This window comes from Cnephaeus nilssonii (genome assembly GCF_951640355.1).
Source record: "Cnephaeus nilssonii genome assembly, chromosome: 9".
Taxonomy (NCBI): Eukaryota; Metazoa; Chordata; class Mammalia; order Chiroptera; family Vespertilionidae; genus Cnephaeus; species Cnephaeus nilssonii.
Genome location: NC_137080.1, coordinates 11,901,685 through 11,918,888, shown reverse-complemented (window position 1 = coordinate 11,918,888; position 17,204 = coordinate 11,901,685). Strand labels below are relative to the sequence as shown.

Here is a 17,204-nt window from a genome sequence, read left to right as displayed (position 1 = left end):
TACTAGTATATATCCTCAGAAAGATTCAGAAAGCAAAAGTAGGAGACAAGTAGGTCAAGATGCCATGGATCAATCATCTTCATTTGTCTCTTGTCTGAGAACTCATGTATTTCTGAGACGTAATGACCCCAGACATTATGATGAAATTTAGAGGCATGGTGAAGGGTGGCTGAGGGTGGTTTGTTAACCCAACCTCTCCATCAGCAGATGGGTTCAGCACAAGTAAACACGCAAATCTTTGTAAATACTGTGTTCTTGCTCTGCAAACTCAGCTTCAAGTCTAGCACGCTGACCCTGCTCCCCCCTCTCCTCTGGCAATTCTGGAGCAATCAGTGACTGAAATAACCGGACATGAATTTCATTCCCGCGCTCTGGGTGATGGCAATGTTTAGCGTTCCTTTGGTTGGTTTTGTGATGTTTCGGACTTACTCATAACTAGCTAAAATTTGACTCACACTATTCCCAAGGACAGATCACCTCCTTTGAGCGACTTGAAGGCCACTCACCAAGCTTGGCAGTACTGGTGGGAAAACAGCTAACTCTGTGAAACTGCAAATATCCTTTCTGGGGCTATCTGACCACACACACACCCTCCAGCACAGATCTCCCGCTTTCCACCCTCTGTCCTCCCCCCACGCACTTCCCCGCCAACACATAAGCCCTCCTGTTGTCAAGCGGTCACCCCATCCTGGGATTTTCCGCAGCCGCTCACTGCCCACCAGTGTGCAGAGGTCTGTAAGGCTATCTGTGGAGGACAGGCCCCTCTCTGAAAGCACAGTGTCCCCCAGGCTGCAGCAGCATCCAGGGAGGCACAGAGACTCCAGCCATCCCTGGGAACCCAGCGTCACAAAGAGCTCCTCTGATCCCGCGAGCATCTGGGCTCCCCCTCATTAGCACATTAAAGCTGCTCTGTCCCTGCCTTCTGAGCTGCTCTGTCTGCCCACTGCCGGCCTCTGTGGGGCCTTTTAGGCCCGGGCTCATTTTGAAACCTCTCCAGTTCAAGAGGCACTAGGCCTTCCCCAAAGCCTGTCCAAGTTTCCTTTACAAACCGCAGGTACCTTCGAAGCACCATCACTCAGGGCCACGATCAGACAGCCGGGCCCCACGCCTTCGGCCAAAGCAGGCTTCCCAAGACGAGGCTGGCTGAAGACAAAACCAATGTACATATACATAGGGTTTCACTTCAGAATCTGACAAGCTCATGAGAAAAAGGACGGGACCAGAATGGTGCCTGCATCTAAGTCCTCTGTGTGCGGGAGGCCCTGGGCAGCATTTATCACAGGCCTGGTGACAGCCCAAAGCCAGGAGAACCGGGCTCTCATTCTAATTGTGTGACCAGGATCACAATGGCACACTGACTGCTTGGCAGTTTTCCAAGCCCTCTTCCAGATGTTCTTTCATTTAAAAATCCCCCAAAATGTGATGGCAAATGAAGGGCTGGGGTTATTTTAACGGGCTTACAAATAAGAAAACTGAGACACCCCTCCCCCCAAAAATCAGTTGCCTGAGACAAAACGTATCACATTCTGAAGGGGACAGACACTATCACTCCAATGGCTCAGAAGCAAAATCTCTAAGTGACTTTGAATTCCCCTGTCTTTCTCCCACACCCCACTCCCAAATATAATCAGAACCAAAATCTTCCTGGGCTCCCTTATATACGTCCTACAGCAATGTCCTCACTTTTTTCATCCTAACTGGTTTTCTCAGTGGTTAGAGCGTCGCCCCCCCACCCCAAACCAAAGGGTCTCGGGTTCGATTCCAGGTCAATGGCACGTATCTCGGTTGCAGGCTTGATTCCCCAGCCCCAGCTGGAGCATGTACTGGAGGCAATCGATGTCTCTCTCTCACATCAATATTTCTCTCCCCCACCACCTCCTCCTTTCACTGTAACTGAAAATCAGTGGAAAAAAAATATCTTCAAGTGAGGTTTTAAATATATATATATATATATATATACACACATATATATATATATGTGTGTGTGTGTGTGTGTGTGTGTGTGTATACACACACACACACACACACACACACACACACACACTTACTTTTTCATAGCTGAATTCACTGGTGGTCCTTGCTGGCATGTTGCTTGGGCCAGACCCGTTTCTGAGTTAGCCCTTTCCAAGACATATTCTAGACAGCAGTAGCGTCTTTCTGCCCATCCCATCCCAACCTCGTCCCCACCACAAATGTCAAATGAGCACATAACACTGCCCTGAAATCCTACCCTGCTTCTTTGGTGTGTAGTATCCTTTCAGACTCTTCAAAAGGACAAGTTCCCACTTCTCCCCATATAAATATCTTACCCCTCCCCCACTACCTACACCTTCATCCTCAATTGAGACCCTTGCTCAGAATTCACAGAAAAAGAGAAGCCATTTGCCAGGAACAGCCTTTTCCTCCCACCACCAAACCTACAATTACCTTCACTTACACCCACACTTCTGTGCCTCCCCTCCTGTACGAGGAAGCGTGTCCTGGCTCCTCCCAATGGCCAATCGGCCCTCTGCATTATCCCCTCTGTTAAAAGACTTTCCCTTAAAAAAAAAAAAAAAAAAAAAAAAAGACTCTCCCTTTACTTTGCTCCTGGTTAAGGCAAAACATCACAAAAGTTACGCTTTGAACACTCACCTCAAGTTCCCTCCCCGAACCATTCCATCCAGGTTCCATTGGCACCACCACTCTGAACCTGGGCTTGTCATGGCCCCAAGGTTCTCTGATCAGTTCTCTGCCCTTAATTACTCAGCACGGTCAACTGCTTATTTCCTCCCTCTTAAACACTTCCTTCCTTTGGCTTCTGAACACCGCCCTGTCCTACTACAGACCCTTCCTTCTCCAGTTCCTTTGCTGGGTCCTCCTTCTCTATTTGACTCGGAAGTTGCTGTGCTCCCCAGATTGGGACCCTCTTCTCCGCTGTCCACACCAGACCACCCCTAGTGACTCCCAAATCCAAATCCCTAGCCCCTGATTTCTCCTCAGAATCCCATACTCCACCTGTCATCTGATATTTCCCCCAGAAATTTCTAATATAACTTGCCAGGGTAAACTCTTTACTTTCTATTCTCAAACGTGTTCCTCTCCCAGTCTTCCCCATCTTACCAGGTGTACTGGTTAATAATGTGGATTTTTTTTTTTCAATAAATGGAGTCACACATACGTTGATATATATGCGATTTGATATGTATGCTATTTTGTTGTATTGATAGCAAGCTTCAAAACTTCATATGTTACATTTTCTTAAGGTGTTAACATCATAGATATTTTTACGCTTAAAAATGTCAAATTTCATGCCAAAAAAAAGAGTATTTGCGGGAAGTTATAATTCATTACTTTATTTTGAAGAAAAAAATGCTACTGAAAGTTATTGTATACTTCGGAAAGCTTATGGTGAACATGCTCCATCTCAAGATACTTGTGAATGCTGGTTTAAACGCTTTAAAAGTGATGATTTTGATGTGAAAGACAAAGAACGTCCAGGTCAACCGAAAAAGTTTGAAGACCAACAATTACAAGCATTATTGGATGAAGATGCATGTCAAACTCAAAAACAACTTGCAGAAAGATTAAACATTGCTCAGCAAACAATTTCCGATTGTTTACAAGCAATGGGAAAGGTTTTAAAGGAAGGAAAATGGGTGCCACATCAACTGAATGAAAGACAAATAGAAAACCGAAAAGTCATCAGTAGAATGTTGCTTCAACGGCACGAAAAAAGTATTTTTTGCATCGAATTGTGACTGGCGATGAAAAGTGGATTTATTTTGAGAATCCCAAATGCACAAAATTATGGGTTGATCCAGATCAACCATCAACATTGACTGCAAGGCCAAATCGATTTGGAAAGAAGACAATGCTCTGCGTTTGGTGGGATCAGGAAGGTGGGGTGTATTATGAGCTTCTAAAACCATGTGAAACCATTAATACTGATCACTACCAACAACAAATAATCAATTTGAACCACGCTTTGATCATAAAATGACCAGAATGGAGCAGAAGACACAGCAAAGTAATTTTGCTTCATGATAACGCAGCACCATCACACACTTCAAAACCAGTTAAAGACACGTTAAAAGATCTTGCCTGGGAAGTATTAACCCACCCGCTGTATTCACCAGACCTTGCTCCTTCAGATCACCACTTGTTCTGATCGATGGCACACGCACTTTCTGAGCAGCACTTCAAAATGTACGAAGACGTGGAAAATTGGGTCTCTGAATGGTTTGCCTCAAAACAAGAAAAGTTCTATTGGGACGGTATTCACAAATTACCTGAAAGATGGGGGAAATGTGTAGCTAGGACATTACTTAAATAAAGCACTTGTGAAGTTTCTCTTGAAATTATCGGGTTTTCTTTGATTACAAAATCCACATTATTAATCGGTACACATGGTACATAATGGTACCATTACTCACCCAATTTCTCACACCCAAAAAAAACTGGAATTTTTCTTTATTCTTTCCTTCAACAGCCTCATCAAATCACTCATCCAGCCCCTTGGGTTTCATCTCTCAATGCAAATCACTGCGAACCAATCGTTTCTTTCCACCTCCATTACTCCCTCCAGTCCAAGCTTCCAACATCTTTCCTCCAGAAGCCACTTACCTGTCCTACAATCCATTCTCCAACAGCAACCAGGGTGTTCTTTTTAACCTTTTGCACTCGGATGTTGAGATTAAAATTACTCTTTGAATGTATCAATAATTTGAAATATAAAAAAATCCAAATAAATAAGTTTGTATGAAAAGAAACTCCAGTTTTTTATTCTACTGCCGTGCTTTGTAAAATCTGGGGTATTTAAAAAATTAAATCCCGAGTAGAATAAAGGAATCGAGAAAAAAGCAAGCGAGTGCAAAGGGTTAAAATACTAACCAGATTATTCCTCTGCTAAAACCTTCATTACTCCCTATTCCACTTAGAATAAAACCAAAGCTCCTCTCTTGGCCTACAGGCCTAGCTTTGGGTTATAGTAGAAAGTGCTACCACCCCTCAAGGTTTACCAAGAAGGGTCAGTGTGAGTGACTAGACAACTGGTGTGGCTTCACTTCTAGCTCTGGGGGGGGCACAGAGTGGGATCTATTCAGCAATTCAACAAACAATTATTGAGCAGGTAAGATGCACCATCTTGCTATTGTGGTTACTGCAGGGAACAAGACATGAAGGCTGCCACTCTTATGGAGGCTACATTCTAGTTGGTGGCAGGCAATAAACAAATATATAAGGAAGATATTCAATTGTGCTAAATACTACTCAGAGAATTAAAGTGGGGTGATGAGATAGAGAGGTAATGAGTGGTACTTGCTTATTTCACTGAGCATATGCTCTCGAGGTCCATCCATGCTGTCACAAAGGATAAGATTTCCTTCTTTTTTATGGCTGAGTGGTATTCCATCATGTAAACATAGCACAGCTTTTTTTATTCACTCATCTACTGATGAATACTTGGGCTGCTTCCAAATTTTGGCTATTGTAAATAGCATTGCAATGAACAGAGGGGTGCATATATTCATCCAAATTAGTGTTTCAGGTTTCTTTGGATATATCCCCAGAAGTGGAATCCCTGGGTCACAAGGAAGTTTCATTTTTAATTGCTTGAGATAACTCTATACTGCTTTCCACAGTGGCTACACCAATCTACATTCCTAGCAAATGTGCACAAGGGATCCCTTTTCTCCATTCTTGCCAACACTTGTTTGTTCATTTATTGTGGTTTTAATTTGCATTTCTCTGATGATTGGTGACATTAGGCATCTTTCATATGTCTATTGGTCAGCTGTATGTCCTCTTTGGAGAAGTATCTATGCAGATCTTTGCCCATTTTTTAATTGCATTGTTTGTTTGTTTTTGGTGTTGAGTTTTTAAGTCCTTTATAAATTTTGGATATTAACCCCTTATCAGATGTATCATTGGCGAATATATTTTCCCATTCGGTGGGTTGTTTTTTTCATTTTGCTGATGGTTTCCTTTGCTGTGAAAAAACTTTTTAGTTTGATGTAGTCTAATTTGTTTACTTTTTCTTTTGTTTCCCTTGCCCAAGGAGATATACCAGAAAAAAAAAAATGTTGCTATAAGAAATATCTGAGATTTTACTGCCTATGTTTTCTTCAAAGATTTTTATGGTTATGAGTCTAACATTTAAGTCTTTAATCCATTTTGAGTTTATTCTTATATATGGTTTAAGAAAGTGATCTAGTTTCATTTTTTGCACGTATCTTTCCAATATTCCCAACACCATTTATTGAATAGATTATCTTTACCCCATTGTATCTTTTCCCATCCTTTATCAACTATTAATTGACTATAAAGGCATGGGTACTCTATTTCTGGGCTCTCTATTCTGTTCTATTGACTATGTCTGAAAAACAAAGCAATACCTGCACATTCATTTCATTGCAGCTTTATTCACAATAGTCAAGAAAGGGAAGCAATCTAAATGTCCATCAACAGATAAATGGATAAAGAAAATGTGGTATATACATAAACAGAATATTATTTAGCCTTAAAAAAGAAATTCTGCATTTGTGAAAATGTGGGTGAACCTTGGGGACGTTATGCTAAGTAAAATAAGCAAGTCACAAAAAGACAAACACTGCACAATTTCATTTATATGAGGGATCTAAAATAGCCAAACCCTCTGAGAAACAGAAAGTAGAATGGTGGTTGCCAGGTCCGGTGGGGAAAGGGAAAAGAGAAGTTGTTGTTCAATGACTATAGAGTTCCAGTTTTGCAAGATGAAAAATTTCTAGAAATTTGTTACATAACAATGCATATAGTTAACACTGTTCTACTTTACACTTACAAGTGTTTAAGATAGTAAATTTTATGGGGTACTTATTTCCATGTGTCTATTGGAGTTTGACTTCCAAAGCATACTGATTTAGAAACATAATCAAGAATTAATGTCTTGCCCTGACTGGTTTGGCTCAGTGGATGGAGTGTCGGCCTGCGGACTGAAAGGTCCCAGGTTCTATTCCAGTCAAGGGCATGTACCTTGGTTGCGGGCACATCCCCAGTGGAGTGTGTGCAGGAGGCAGCTGATCGATGTTTCTCTCATCGATGTTTCTAGCTCTCTATCCCTCTCCCTTCCTTTCTGTTAAAAAAAAATCAATAAAATATATTTTTTTAAAAAGAATTTATGTCTTTGAACAATATGCAGTGAATGCTCATTGGCCTAAACTTGAATGAGAAAGATAAACTAAAACCTGGTAGTGGTACTTTCATATTCTACTTACATGGGAAATGACAAATAAATAGTAAATCAGGTCTTGCATTGGGCACCCAACTGAAATTCCTATATCATCTACATCTATAGCAAGGCAGAGTAAAAAATAGACTTCTATTATGGTGATCCTTAAGCACTGAAGGATCTTGAGTGTTTCAGTGCTTCAAGTAAAGGTAAAAAAGAAATACACTAAGATGTGTCTATTTTATTACAAATTAATATTAATTACTTGGGCATGCATCATCTTTAATATAAACATTCATCTCTCCAAGCCTTGTGCATAAAAATGAAAACACTTGATGATGTTTTATTTTTATAATTTTGTCCTTGAGTTAAAAATAAATGCACCCTTCAGACATCCTTTGTTTACTACTGATCTTAGAAATGTCTGTTTTTAATCACACCATCCAGTTCCATTTGGCATATTTTGTATCAATTATGCTCATTACTACTTGATCTTCCCCTTTCGTTTTGACATCTGTTAAAAGGAGCAGCTTGAGGAAGAGCTTCACCATCATTTTTTAACAAAAGCTTTCCCATTTGATAAAAAAGGGATCATATAAATTACATGTCGTTATCAACGGTACCTAATAGTTAGTTCAGAACAGCCCGGTTCCCTGAAAGCAATTTTGCTGGTTCACCATGTTCTGTCCACCTTAATTAATGACTCAGAAAAGCGATATATACATATGGTAACTTCCTGCATAGACGTTGATTTTATGTAGGCTTGCTACCAACTCTCTTATGTAGTCTCCTTAGTGCTCCTTGGTCTTCAATTTTTTTAAATGTCAGAAATTTGAAAATTGATCAAAATAAATCAAGATGTACCTTGGAAATAAATCAGTTAGTTCCAAATCAAATGAATAGATAACCCGGTTCCATTCTAATGATTAGACATCCCCACTACAAGACTCAAAAAGGCAGAAATCCTTTATAACAAGAGACATCCCAATGTATCTCTTCGTGGGAAGAAAGTGGGTCAAAACTAGAACCTCATAGTTATTTTTGTTAGTGTTTGAAAATAATATGCAAGTGGGAAAAGATAAATAAAACTATGCGCATACAAAACCCAAAAGGAGCTGTCACATGTTTTCATAAACATTCATTAAGTAATCATTTTAGAGGAGAAAATATTTGGATACTATACAGATCAGTATCTGCTTCTGTATGTTTCTTAAAAATCTACAGGTATCAGCAGTTTCTATGAAAGGGTCATCACCTGTTGCCCTTGAAGTATTTTCTTTTTTGTTATATCTTGCTCGTCCATGGCAGGGTAATAAATACTGTTCTACACTAAGAAGTAAGTAAAGCCGAAACCGGTTTGGCTCAGTGGATAGAGCCTCGGCCTGCGGACTGAAGGGTCCCAGGTTCGATTCCGGTCAGGGGCATGTACCTTGGTTGCGGGCACATCCCCAGTGGGGGTTGTGCAGGAGGCAGCTGATCGATGTCTTTCTATCATCGATGTTTCTAACTCTCTATCCCTCTCTCTTCCTCTCTGTAAAAAATCAATAAAATATATTTTTTTTAAAAAAAAAGAAGTAAGTAAAGAAGAGTTTACCATAATGTGTTCCTTCTTCAAACCAATACATTATTCTAAATCTATGGGAACTAAAGAAGTAACAATTGTCCCAGCGTTTAAATCATCTTGTATCTCTTGCATTTCACTGCCAAAACAATTTTGAATAGAATGGGGGGGGGGGAAGATGCCCAATTGTCATGTACAAAATGCAGCATTCCAAATTTACAAGCCTTTAAAGAGGGGGGAAATAAATGATGCAGGATAACGTGAGACAGATTTCATTAAGGTAACACTACACTTTCATTCTAAGCTTCTTGAGAACAAGCACTTTTAATTAATTATTAATCAGTACTTCTCTCTGTATCTGTTCCTAGGTAGACGTGATATAGCTAGCATATGTGTTTCCCTGTCTTCCTCTCAGTTGGCAGGAAGCTATTGCTATAGACTCTGACGAGTAGCAGGTGTTCACCAGGCTTGCATTGCTCGCAGTCTAACACTCCTTTTTAAGGAAAAAGGGAAGAGAAAAAGGAGAAAAAGTGATCGTAAGCTTTTAGAATATGAACAAAGATGCTTATGGTTTGGCCACAAAGAGCCAGCCTTACAATCATTACTGATTTCCCCAACACACCTGGATGGTTCAAACCAAAAAGGAACCACACCTAACCACTGGCACCGAAGCTCCGAAATTCACTCTCCCCCACACTCCTGAGCCCACTCACTGAGCAGCCACTACTAACTCTGTCTCCTGTTGAACTAATCATGGCCCAAAGGCCAAGCACATCAGCATGCTAACAAAACTATCCCATCAAGACTTTTACATTTATTCTGATTTTCTTTCAGTCTCCTTCCTAAAGGTGCTCCTCCTCAAACGAAATAGTGTCTTCTTATCCTTTAAGGATAAGAAAAGATTGTTCACTCAATACAAAATATTATATTGAACACTCTGAAGAACTCTGAAAGACAATTAAATATTTTAGTGGAAGTCTAAAGACTATAACCCTAAGGTTCCATGCACAGATGTACCTGTGATTAAAAGTCATTGACCCAACCTTTCAGTCTAAGTTCCTCCTCTATAAATTAGGAACAGTAAGAATCATATCACAGACCACTGGAGGCTTAATAAAACACAAAGGTCTATCCATGATGCACCATGATTTAATTTGCTTATGATATTCCCCAGACCCAACACAGACAACAGAAATCAGTTGAATAAATGAATTGGTGTCAAGCCTTATACATTCCCAAGCACTTTCTTCGGTATAATCTCATCTAAGTCTCAAAACTATGTTAAGCGGGGTAAGAAAAGTATTCTAAAACCCATTTTGTAAATGAAGCAACTGAGGTCCAAGCTGATGAACAGCTCTGCCCCAAGCCACATGGCTAGTGAGTGGTGGAGGAATGATGACGACCCAAGCCCCCTCACTCCTACTTCAGTGATCTTGTCATTCTGCACTTTAAGCTTCATTAAATATCAAGAAATTGCCCTAGCTGGCTTGGCTCAGTGGATAGAGCGTCAGCCTGCGGACTGAAGGGTCCCAGGTTCCATCCCGGCCAAGGGCACATGCCTGGGATGCGGGCTCCATCCCCAGTAGGGGGCATGCAGGAGGCAGCCCATCAATGATTCTCTCTCATCATTGATGTCTCTATATCTCTCTCCTTCTCCCTTCCTCTCTGAAATCAACAAAGAAATATATTTTTAAAAGAAATAAGAAATAAAAAAAAGAAATAAGAAATAACCTGCACAGAATCAATAAGACATTATAAGCAAGCAAAGATAAATGAATTATTGCACATTTTCCCAGTTTGATGAGAGAAATGAATAATTAACATGTTCTGCTTAAAATTTTAAACAACCAATGCCAAGACATTTACAATTTAAAAACGCACAGGTAATCAGAAAGAATAGGAAACCCACATAATATGTACGGAGCCAGCATCTTCTTGACTTATTCTGCTCATTAGCTTTTTAAGTGTACTATTTGGGAGGGCGTCATTCTAAGCTACAAACCAAAGTTAAGTGAAGATACTTGCCTTTCTAGTACCAAGCCATGTCTCACTTCAGAGTGAATGTCTTCTTGTTTGCTAATAAACAGAAACATACAGAAGCCCCCGCAAGGAAGCTAATATGCATGTTAAGTCTTCACAAGGGACTCTTGAATGGTTTGGATTTGATATAACTAAATTAAACCATACTCTTAAAATGAAGGGTTTTTTTCAAGCTTCTATTTCTGTACATATTTTGTGCTCCCTCTAGAGCTTTTAGCCTCAAAGAGCTCCATGTCAGTTTCTTGGAGAATCTCAAGTACCCGAACCAGTGCCGCGCAGAAACCTGTCAGAACAGAACCACCTTAAGCGTTCCCCCTCCAGATGCATGGAAACGCACACACGCCCCCCAATAAACACACACACACACGCACCACCAATTCTCTACGCGATTTTTAAGTGTCCGTTCTCCCACCATTTCAAGTTCCTTCCGTGGAAAAAGTCCCTTTCAACATCACAGTCGAGTTAGGGGCGCCAAGAGGGGGGCCCCCTTCCTCCCACCCACCAGGTCCTCCCGCTAACACGCCTCCTCCTCGGTCCAGGTTCTGCGCAGATTCCGGCACTGCAAGTGCGGGCGCCAGCGTTCGCCTCTGGCTTCCGCCGGCTTGGCCACAACCCGGCGCCTCCTTCGCACACCCTTTCCCGCAACATTTCTGCACTTTGCGTGGGTCTGGCCCAGGCCTCCCTGCCCGACTACCAGCCAGCCAGAGCGGCAGCGGCAACTGAAGTGTCGGGCAGAAGTGGGTCCTCCTCCGGCCCCGCCAGGACCGTCGCTGCCACCCCATCCCTGGCAAAGCGGGGGGGAGAGGGGGGTCAGACACAGCCGGGCGGGGCTGGCGACAGCTGGAGGCCGCGACTTCCACGCCGTTCGGGAGCCCCACGCCTTCCCGCCTCCGCCCCGGCCACCTCCGGGGTCCCCTCCGGCCCTTGAGCGTAAAGCTGGGGCGTGAGTGGGAAAGGGAAGAGAGGCAGCACGCGTGTGCGGGGGCGCGCGGGGGGCGCGCGGGGGGACACACAGCCCTCGGCAGGCGAACCCCGCCCCTCCCCGAACTCCCCGGACAGGCGGGCAGCGGGGGCTCCCCGGCTCGGCTCGCTCTGGGGTCTGGGACAAAGCTGCGCGGCCTCTCGGCGAGTGCGGGGGGGCCCCCCCTCTGTTCTCATCTGTCTCCCCAGCCACGACTCTGCCTCCGTCCCCAAGGGCCTCCGGTCCGCCCGGGGGGGGGGGGTAGAGGGGACCCCGGGTCGGGCAGAGGGGGCCCCCCCGGGTCCGCGCCCGCAGCCCTGCCCCGCGCCCGCCACTGCTCACCTGTTCAGCACTTTGCGGATCCTCTGGCGCACGCCGGCCCGGGAGGAGGCGGACAGGCTGCCGCCGCTGCCCTCCGCCGGCAGGTTCTCGATGGTGGTCACCACATGGTTCGGCAGGGCCGGCAGCGGCGGCTGCAGCGGCTGCGGCGCCGGCTCCGGGGGGATCATCGCGGAGGCGGCGGCGGCGGCGGCGGCGATCAGAACGCGGCCGGGCACATCGCGCGCCGGCTCCAGGCGGGGAAGGCGCGGAGGACCCGGCGGGTGGCGGCGGGGGAGGCGGTCCTGCCGGGGAAGGAGCGCGGAGGGGAGGCACCCCCGGCTACGGCCGCGGCGCTGCCACCGCCCAGCCCGCCGCCGCGCACTCCTTCCCGGTCCCGGGGCGCGCCCTCGCTCCGCCGCCGCCGCCCGCCCCGGCTCTTCCCGAGACGCTCCCCAAGTCCTGGCTCGCCCCGCGAAGTGGCCGCGGCAGGTGTCGCGCAGGGACGCAGAGCGGTCCCTGGTCTCGGAAGACGCCCGGGGAGAGAGGCGCTGGGGCTCCGGCTTCGCCCCCTCGCCCAGTGCCCGGGTCTCCTCGGGGCGAGCGTCTCCGGCGCCCGTCCCCGCTCGCCTCGCCGGGAAAGCCGCGGTCTGGAGGCTCACGGAGTGAGAGCCCGAGAGTGCACCCCGGAGCCGGGAGGGGCGCCGCAGCGGCAGCGGGGAGAGGGGGGCCAGGGCGGGGGACACGCGCGCGCGTCCTGTTCTCGCCAGAGGGCGCTCCGAGGTGCCTCGGCGCCGCTCACTCCGAAGGGCCTTTCCTCCCCGGATTCAGCTGACCTGCCTTATTGTTCACAAACTACCTCAGGAGTCACTCCTGCAGACGCCTTCCCGGACCCTGTGGCCCCATGGGATGGCCCCGTAGTGCAATCACTGCCCTCCCTGTGAACCCCAACAGCATCCGTGTTCCCGGCTGTAAGCTCCGTGCGCTACGGCACCTTGTCTCATTCAACTTCTTTCCCATCACTTAGTCTAGTGTCTGGCATGTAATAAGCATTTGTCAAATGACTGACTGACAATGAAGAAATGGACTTGGAAATTTGTCCTACATGGTCTCAAAAAATCAAGTACTGTTAAAAAAATATATAGATAGATAGCCCGGCCAGCATGGCTCAATGGTTGAGTTTCGACCTATAAACCAGGAGGTCAGGGCATATGCCTAGGTTGTAAGATTAATCCCCAGGGTGGGGTGTGCAGGAGGCAGCCAATCAGTGATTCTTTTTCATCATTGGTGCCTCTCTCTATCTATCTCTTTTCCCCTCTCTCTTCCTCTCTGAAATCAATAAAAACATATATATTTTAAAAATACATAGATGGGACAAAGCCCTACCTACTAGACAGACTTCATTTAAAGTTAGAGGGGAAAAGCTGATATAGAAGGAAATATCTACTGAACAAAATATATTGCCTACCCAAGCTAGAAAACACTTTAAGAAAAGGTCAAGAGCTTCTAGAAAGTAATGTTGTTAACATTTTATTCAAACAGAAATTGTTCCTATAAATCTTGACTATCTTGTATATTTTTACTGTCCTAGGCATAAGTAAATGACTCACATAAGGAGGCTTATAGAAAGTTTATTATATTCAGATATTCTTTGTCCATATCTTATCTGAGCTTGAGAACAAAGAGCTATGCAATGTTATATTTGTAATTCAGCTAACCAGACAAAATAAAAAGGTGAGTTAAGCAATTACATGGTGAAAGAAATCAATATAGACCAGGTTCATAATTGAACCAAAAAAAAAATATCTTTTTTATTCAGTGAAGCAGAGTATTTTTTAATAATGCATGATTTAAATATAAAATTCTGTATGAAAACTATTTGATAGCAAGGGCATGAGTTATTTTTTAAAATTGTTTCGCTTTCGCTTTGGAAAGCTTTGCAGTTTCTTCCTCACAAATTTAAAATATTTACGTGCTTCCTCTTAGCTAACACTACATGGAACTTGCCGTTCTGAGCATTTGCTGGCCCTGTATGGCCAAAGGCTGCCTGGAAATATGATGAATGTAAGAGAAGGGGGCGTGTGTGGCTCAAATTGACTTCACATAATTAAGTTTAACTTAAAAATCGAGTTTGTCCCTTAACAAATATTTCATAAACACGTACTATGTGCTGGACACTGTAATTGACTCTACGGTGCAAAGATAATAAAGACAGTGTCTCTACTTTGAAGAGATTCTCAATTCCAGAAAGCAAAACAGACCCGCATGCAACCAAATAAACTATCAAGGGGTAAGTGCTACACTGGAAGAATGAGTAACCTACAACGAGGCTAAGAAGGTAGGTGAAGTTCACTTTACGAAAGAGCTGAAGAAGAAGAGTGGCATGGATGGCTTCTGTGAGGATTTGATCTGGTGCTGCTGGCGGTGTAGAATTCCACCTGGTGGAGAATGAGTGGTCCAGAGCAGAAGGGCAGTCCTGGCAGAAGCAGCCAAATAAACACAGGCCTGATGGAGAACGGTGCACAGCGGGTTTGCAGGTGATGCGAATAAGCTGAAGCTGAGAGAACGTGTGGGGAGTGGCATGAAATGGAGCTGATGCAAAAAGTTTAGTTAACAGCCACGTTTCCCAGAGTTCAGCCATTTTTAAATGAATTAATAAGTTTTGCCATATCTGCATACCACCTGTACTACTATTTACTTAATATTGTTTTAAATGAGCCCCTAAAATGCAAAGGTCTACTTTAGCTTCACGCTAAGCAATAATAATCCATAAAATTATACATTTGAGGTGCTAACCACATTTTCCCAATAGTCATTAAAATAAAAATAAGTAATAAAATTATGTAAATGCTTCGCACTGTACCACCTAAAATTATCTCTTGTGCCACTAGGGGCACATGCTCTACACTTTGGGAAACACTGCTTTGCATTAATAAGTAACAGGGAAGGAAACAGCTTTTACAAACTCTTATTTTTATTTTTCAAATATGGGGGGGGGGGGAGGGGATGAGGAAAACATTGCTTCTATGAAAAGATTTTCCAATAAAGCAGTTTTAAGTTTTCTGCTAGAAGCAAGCAGGTAATTGTTGAATAACAAGTGATAAGAGAGAAAATTAATTGAGTGAGATGAGAGCAGGAAGGAATGACATGATTGTAAAGGACCACGCTCTGTTGAGACAAGAACTCAGTAGAAACAGTCCGATGTGTGACCTGAAATTGATCAATTCCCTTTTGTCCAATATGGTAGCTACTAGCTACATGAGGCTATTGAAATGTAGCTACAAGTTAATCCAAGTTAAATAAAATTGCATTTCAATTCCTCAGGCACACTGGCCACATTTCAAATGCTTAATAGCCACATGTGGCTAGTGGTTACTCTATTGGACAGAGCAGATATAGGACATATCCACCAACCCCAGGGCCTCAAGGAGCAGACTCCTAAAATCAAACGGAAAACACAGAACTGGGTACATTTCCCTCCGCAGGGCAATTAGAGGACAAGGCCTCCATTAGTAAGGGAAACGTGGCTTTTTATGATCAGGAATAAGGCTACTGTTCTGATAGAAGCTTTTGATGCCTAATTTGAGTGGAATCAATAATGAGGAGATGTAAAATGCTAACTAATCAGAGAAATTCCTAATTCCCTTATGCTGCTGCTCAAATTCCCTGGTGTGGCTTCTTCAGAATAAAGAGAGCAAAAAGAAGAAAACTTAGCACTCTAAGTTAAAGTTCCAGCTATTGACAAAGTTCTATGCTTCTAGAACTCCAGGTCTCTATTGAATGACAACTATGTCCCCACCCAGGCTATCTCCCCAGCAGACAGATATCCTTGCTCTTCCTCTTATTTTAGGAATTCCTCCCATACATATAAATCTTCTGGTTTTTCCTTTTCCGCTCCCAGAATGTAAATTTATGTAGTTAATATTGTTCTATTTGCTATGACTATAAAATACATTTCTTCTGGCCCGAGTTTTTCTGTTAGTAAAAATGAAATAATGTAGTTGTAGTAAAGACTAAATTAAATCAGACGGCACATAGGAGGCGCTTACTACAAACAGAAAATGTCAAAAAATACATGTAATACCTATAGTAAGTCCTTCTCCATTCACACTATGGTTTTCCAGTGGCTTACAGAACCGAGATTCAGTGTCCCAATCTGTGAGCCTGCCACTTGACACAGCACAACTTCAGCCTTAATGGTAATCAATCAACCAACGACCATCAAGGATCTCCTCTGTGCAGGACACCAGAGTGTATAAGTGGTCCGTAGACTTCTTCCAAAGTATAGGGCGTAACCCCCACATTCAAAGAACTTAGAAGTACTTCAAGAACAGTCCTTAGTGAGGAAAATGGAAGCTGAGACTGCCATCAATAAGGCTTCAGACAAACTCTGAAAGTCATGCCAAGGCCACCACCATTATTGGAAAATAATGGCCCAACAGACAACAGAGGACCTCAAGGAAGGTGGAATATTTTGAAAACTTACCACTGAGCCTTTTAATACCTTCTTGGAGGCTGGAAGGATTTGTAATGGAAGTAGGGGGGTCAGAGTCCCAATACTGTCATGGTAAAGGCTCAAAGCTTGAAAGTGTGCCTCCAAATTAGAGAATCACATCACTGAAACAAGACGCCTATGAATGCCAGTACGTACTAGTTTGATTCGTACCCGCGTGTATATGCCACATTTAGATAAAAACTCTGAAAAATACTCAAAATATATCATGTATATAAATAATCATTAGACCTTTTAAATTTACGTTCCATCATGGTCTCTTCAATTTCCACTAAAATATTTCCCCCAGAAACACACACACAAAAAAGATGTACATATTTCCAAAGCTGCAACTTAAAAATGATACTAGGTTGATCTGCAGAATTTTAAAGGAATTTCTTCTGAGGGTACAACAGATAAAACTAACTACATGGAGAAGTCACATAATAATAGGGAGTGTGATGGCTTTACTGCCCCCCACTGTTTAATCAGTGGGTCAGAAACACTTCAACCAGAAAGCTGGGCAACTTGCCATGTGCCTGGTGCTTCCTGAGAAGCCAGCGTCCCTCCTCCACCCCAGTCCCCCTCGGGAGCTCTCTTCTTACTGTCACCCAGAGATGGCCACTTCCAGAACACGGGCATGAAA

At 43.7% G+C, this 17,204-nt stretch overlaps 1 protein-coding gene across 1 annotated transcript in view; it reads right to left on the bottom strand.

Annotated features, from left to right (window-relative positions):
• The window catches only part of SLC35F1 (solute carrier family 35 member F1), a 290,664-nt gene extending 277,908 nt beyond the window's left edge, over positions 1 to 12,756 (bottom strand). The window contains exon 1 of the mRNA XM_079780240.1: positions 12,091 to 12,756. Within this exon, the coding sequence (XP_079636366.1) occupies positions 12,091 to 12,257 (167 nt within the window). The 5' untranslated portion in view covers positions 12,258 to 12,756. The remainder of the gene's footprint in view (positions 1 to 12,090) is intronic.
• Positions 12,757 to 17,204: the final 4,448 nt, after the last annotated feature.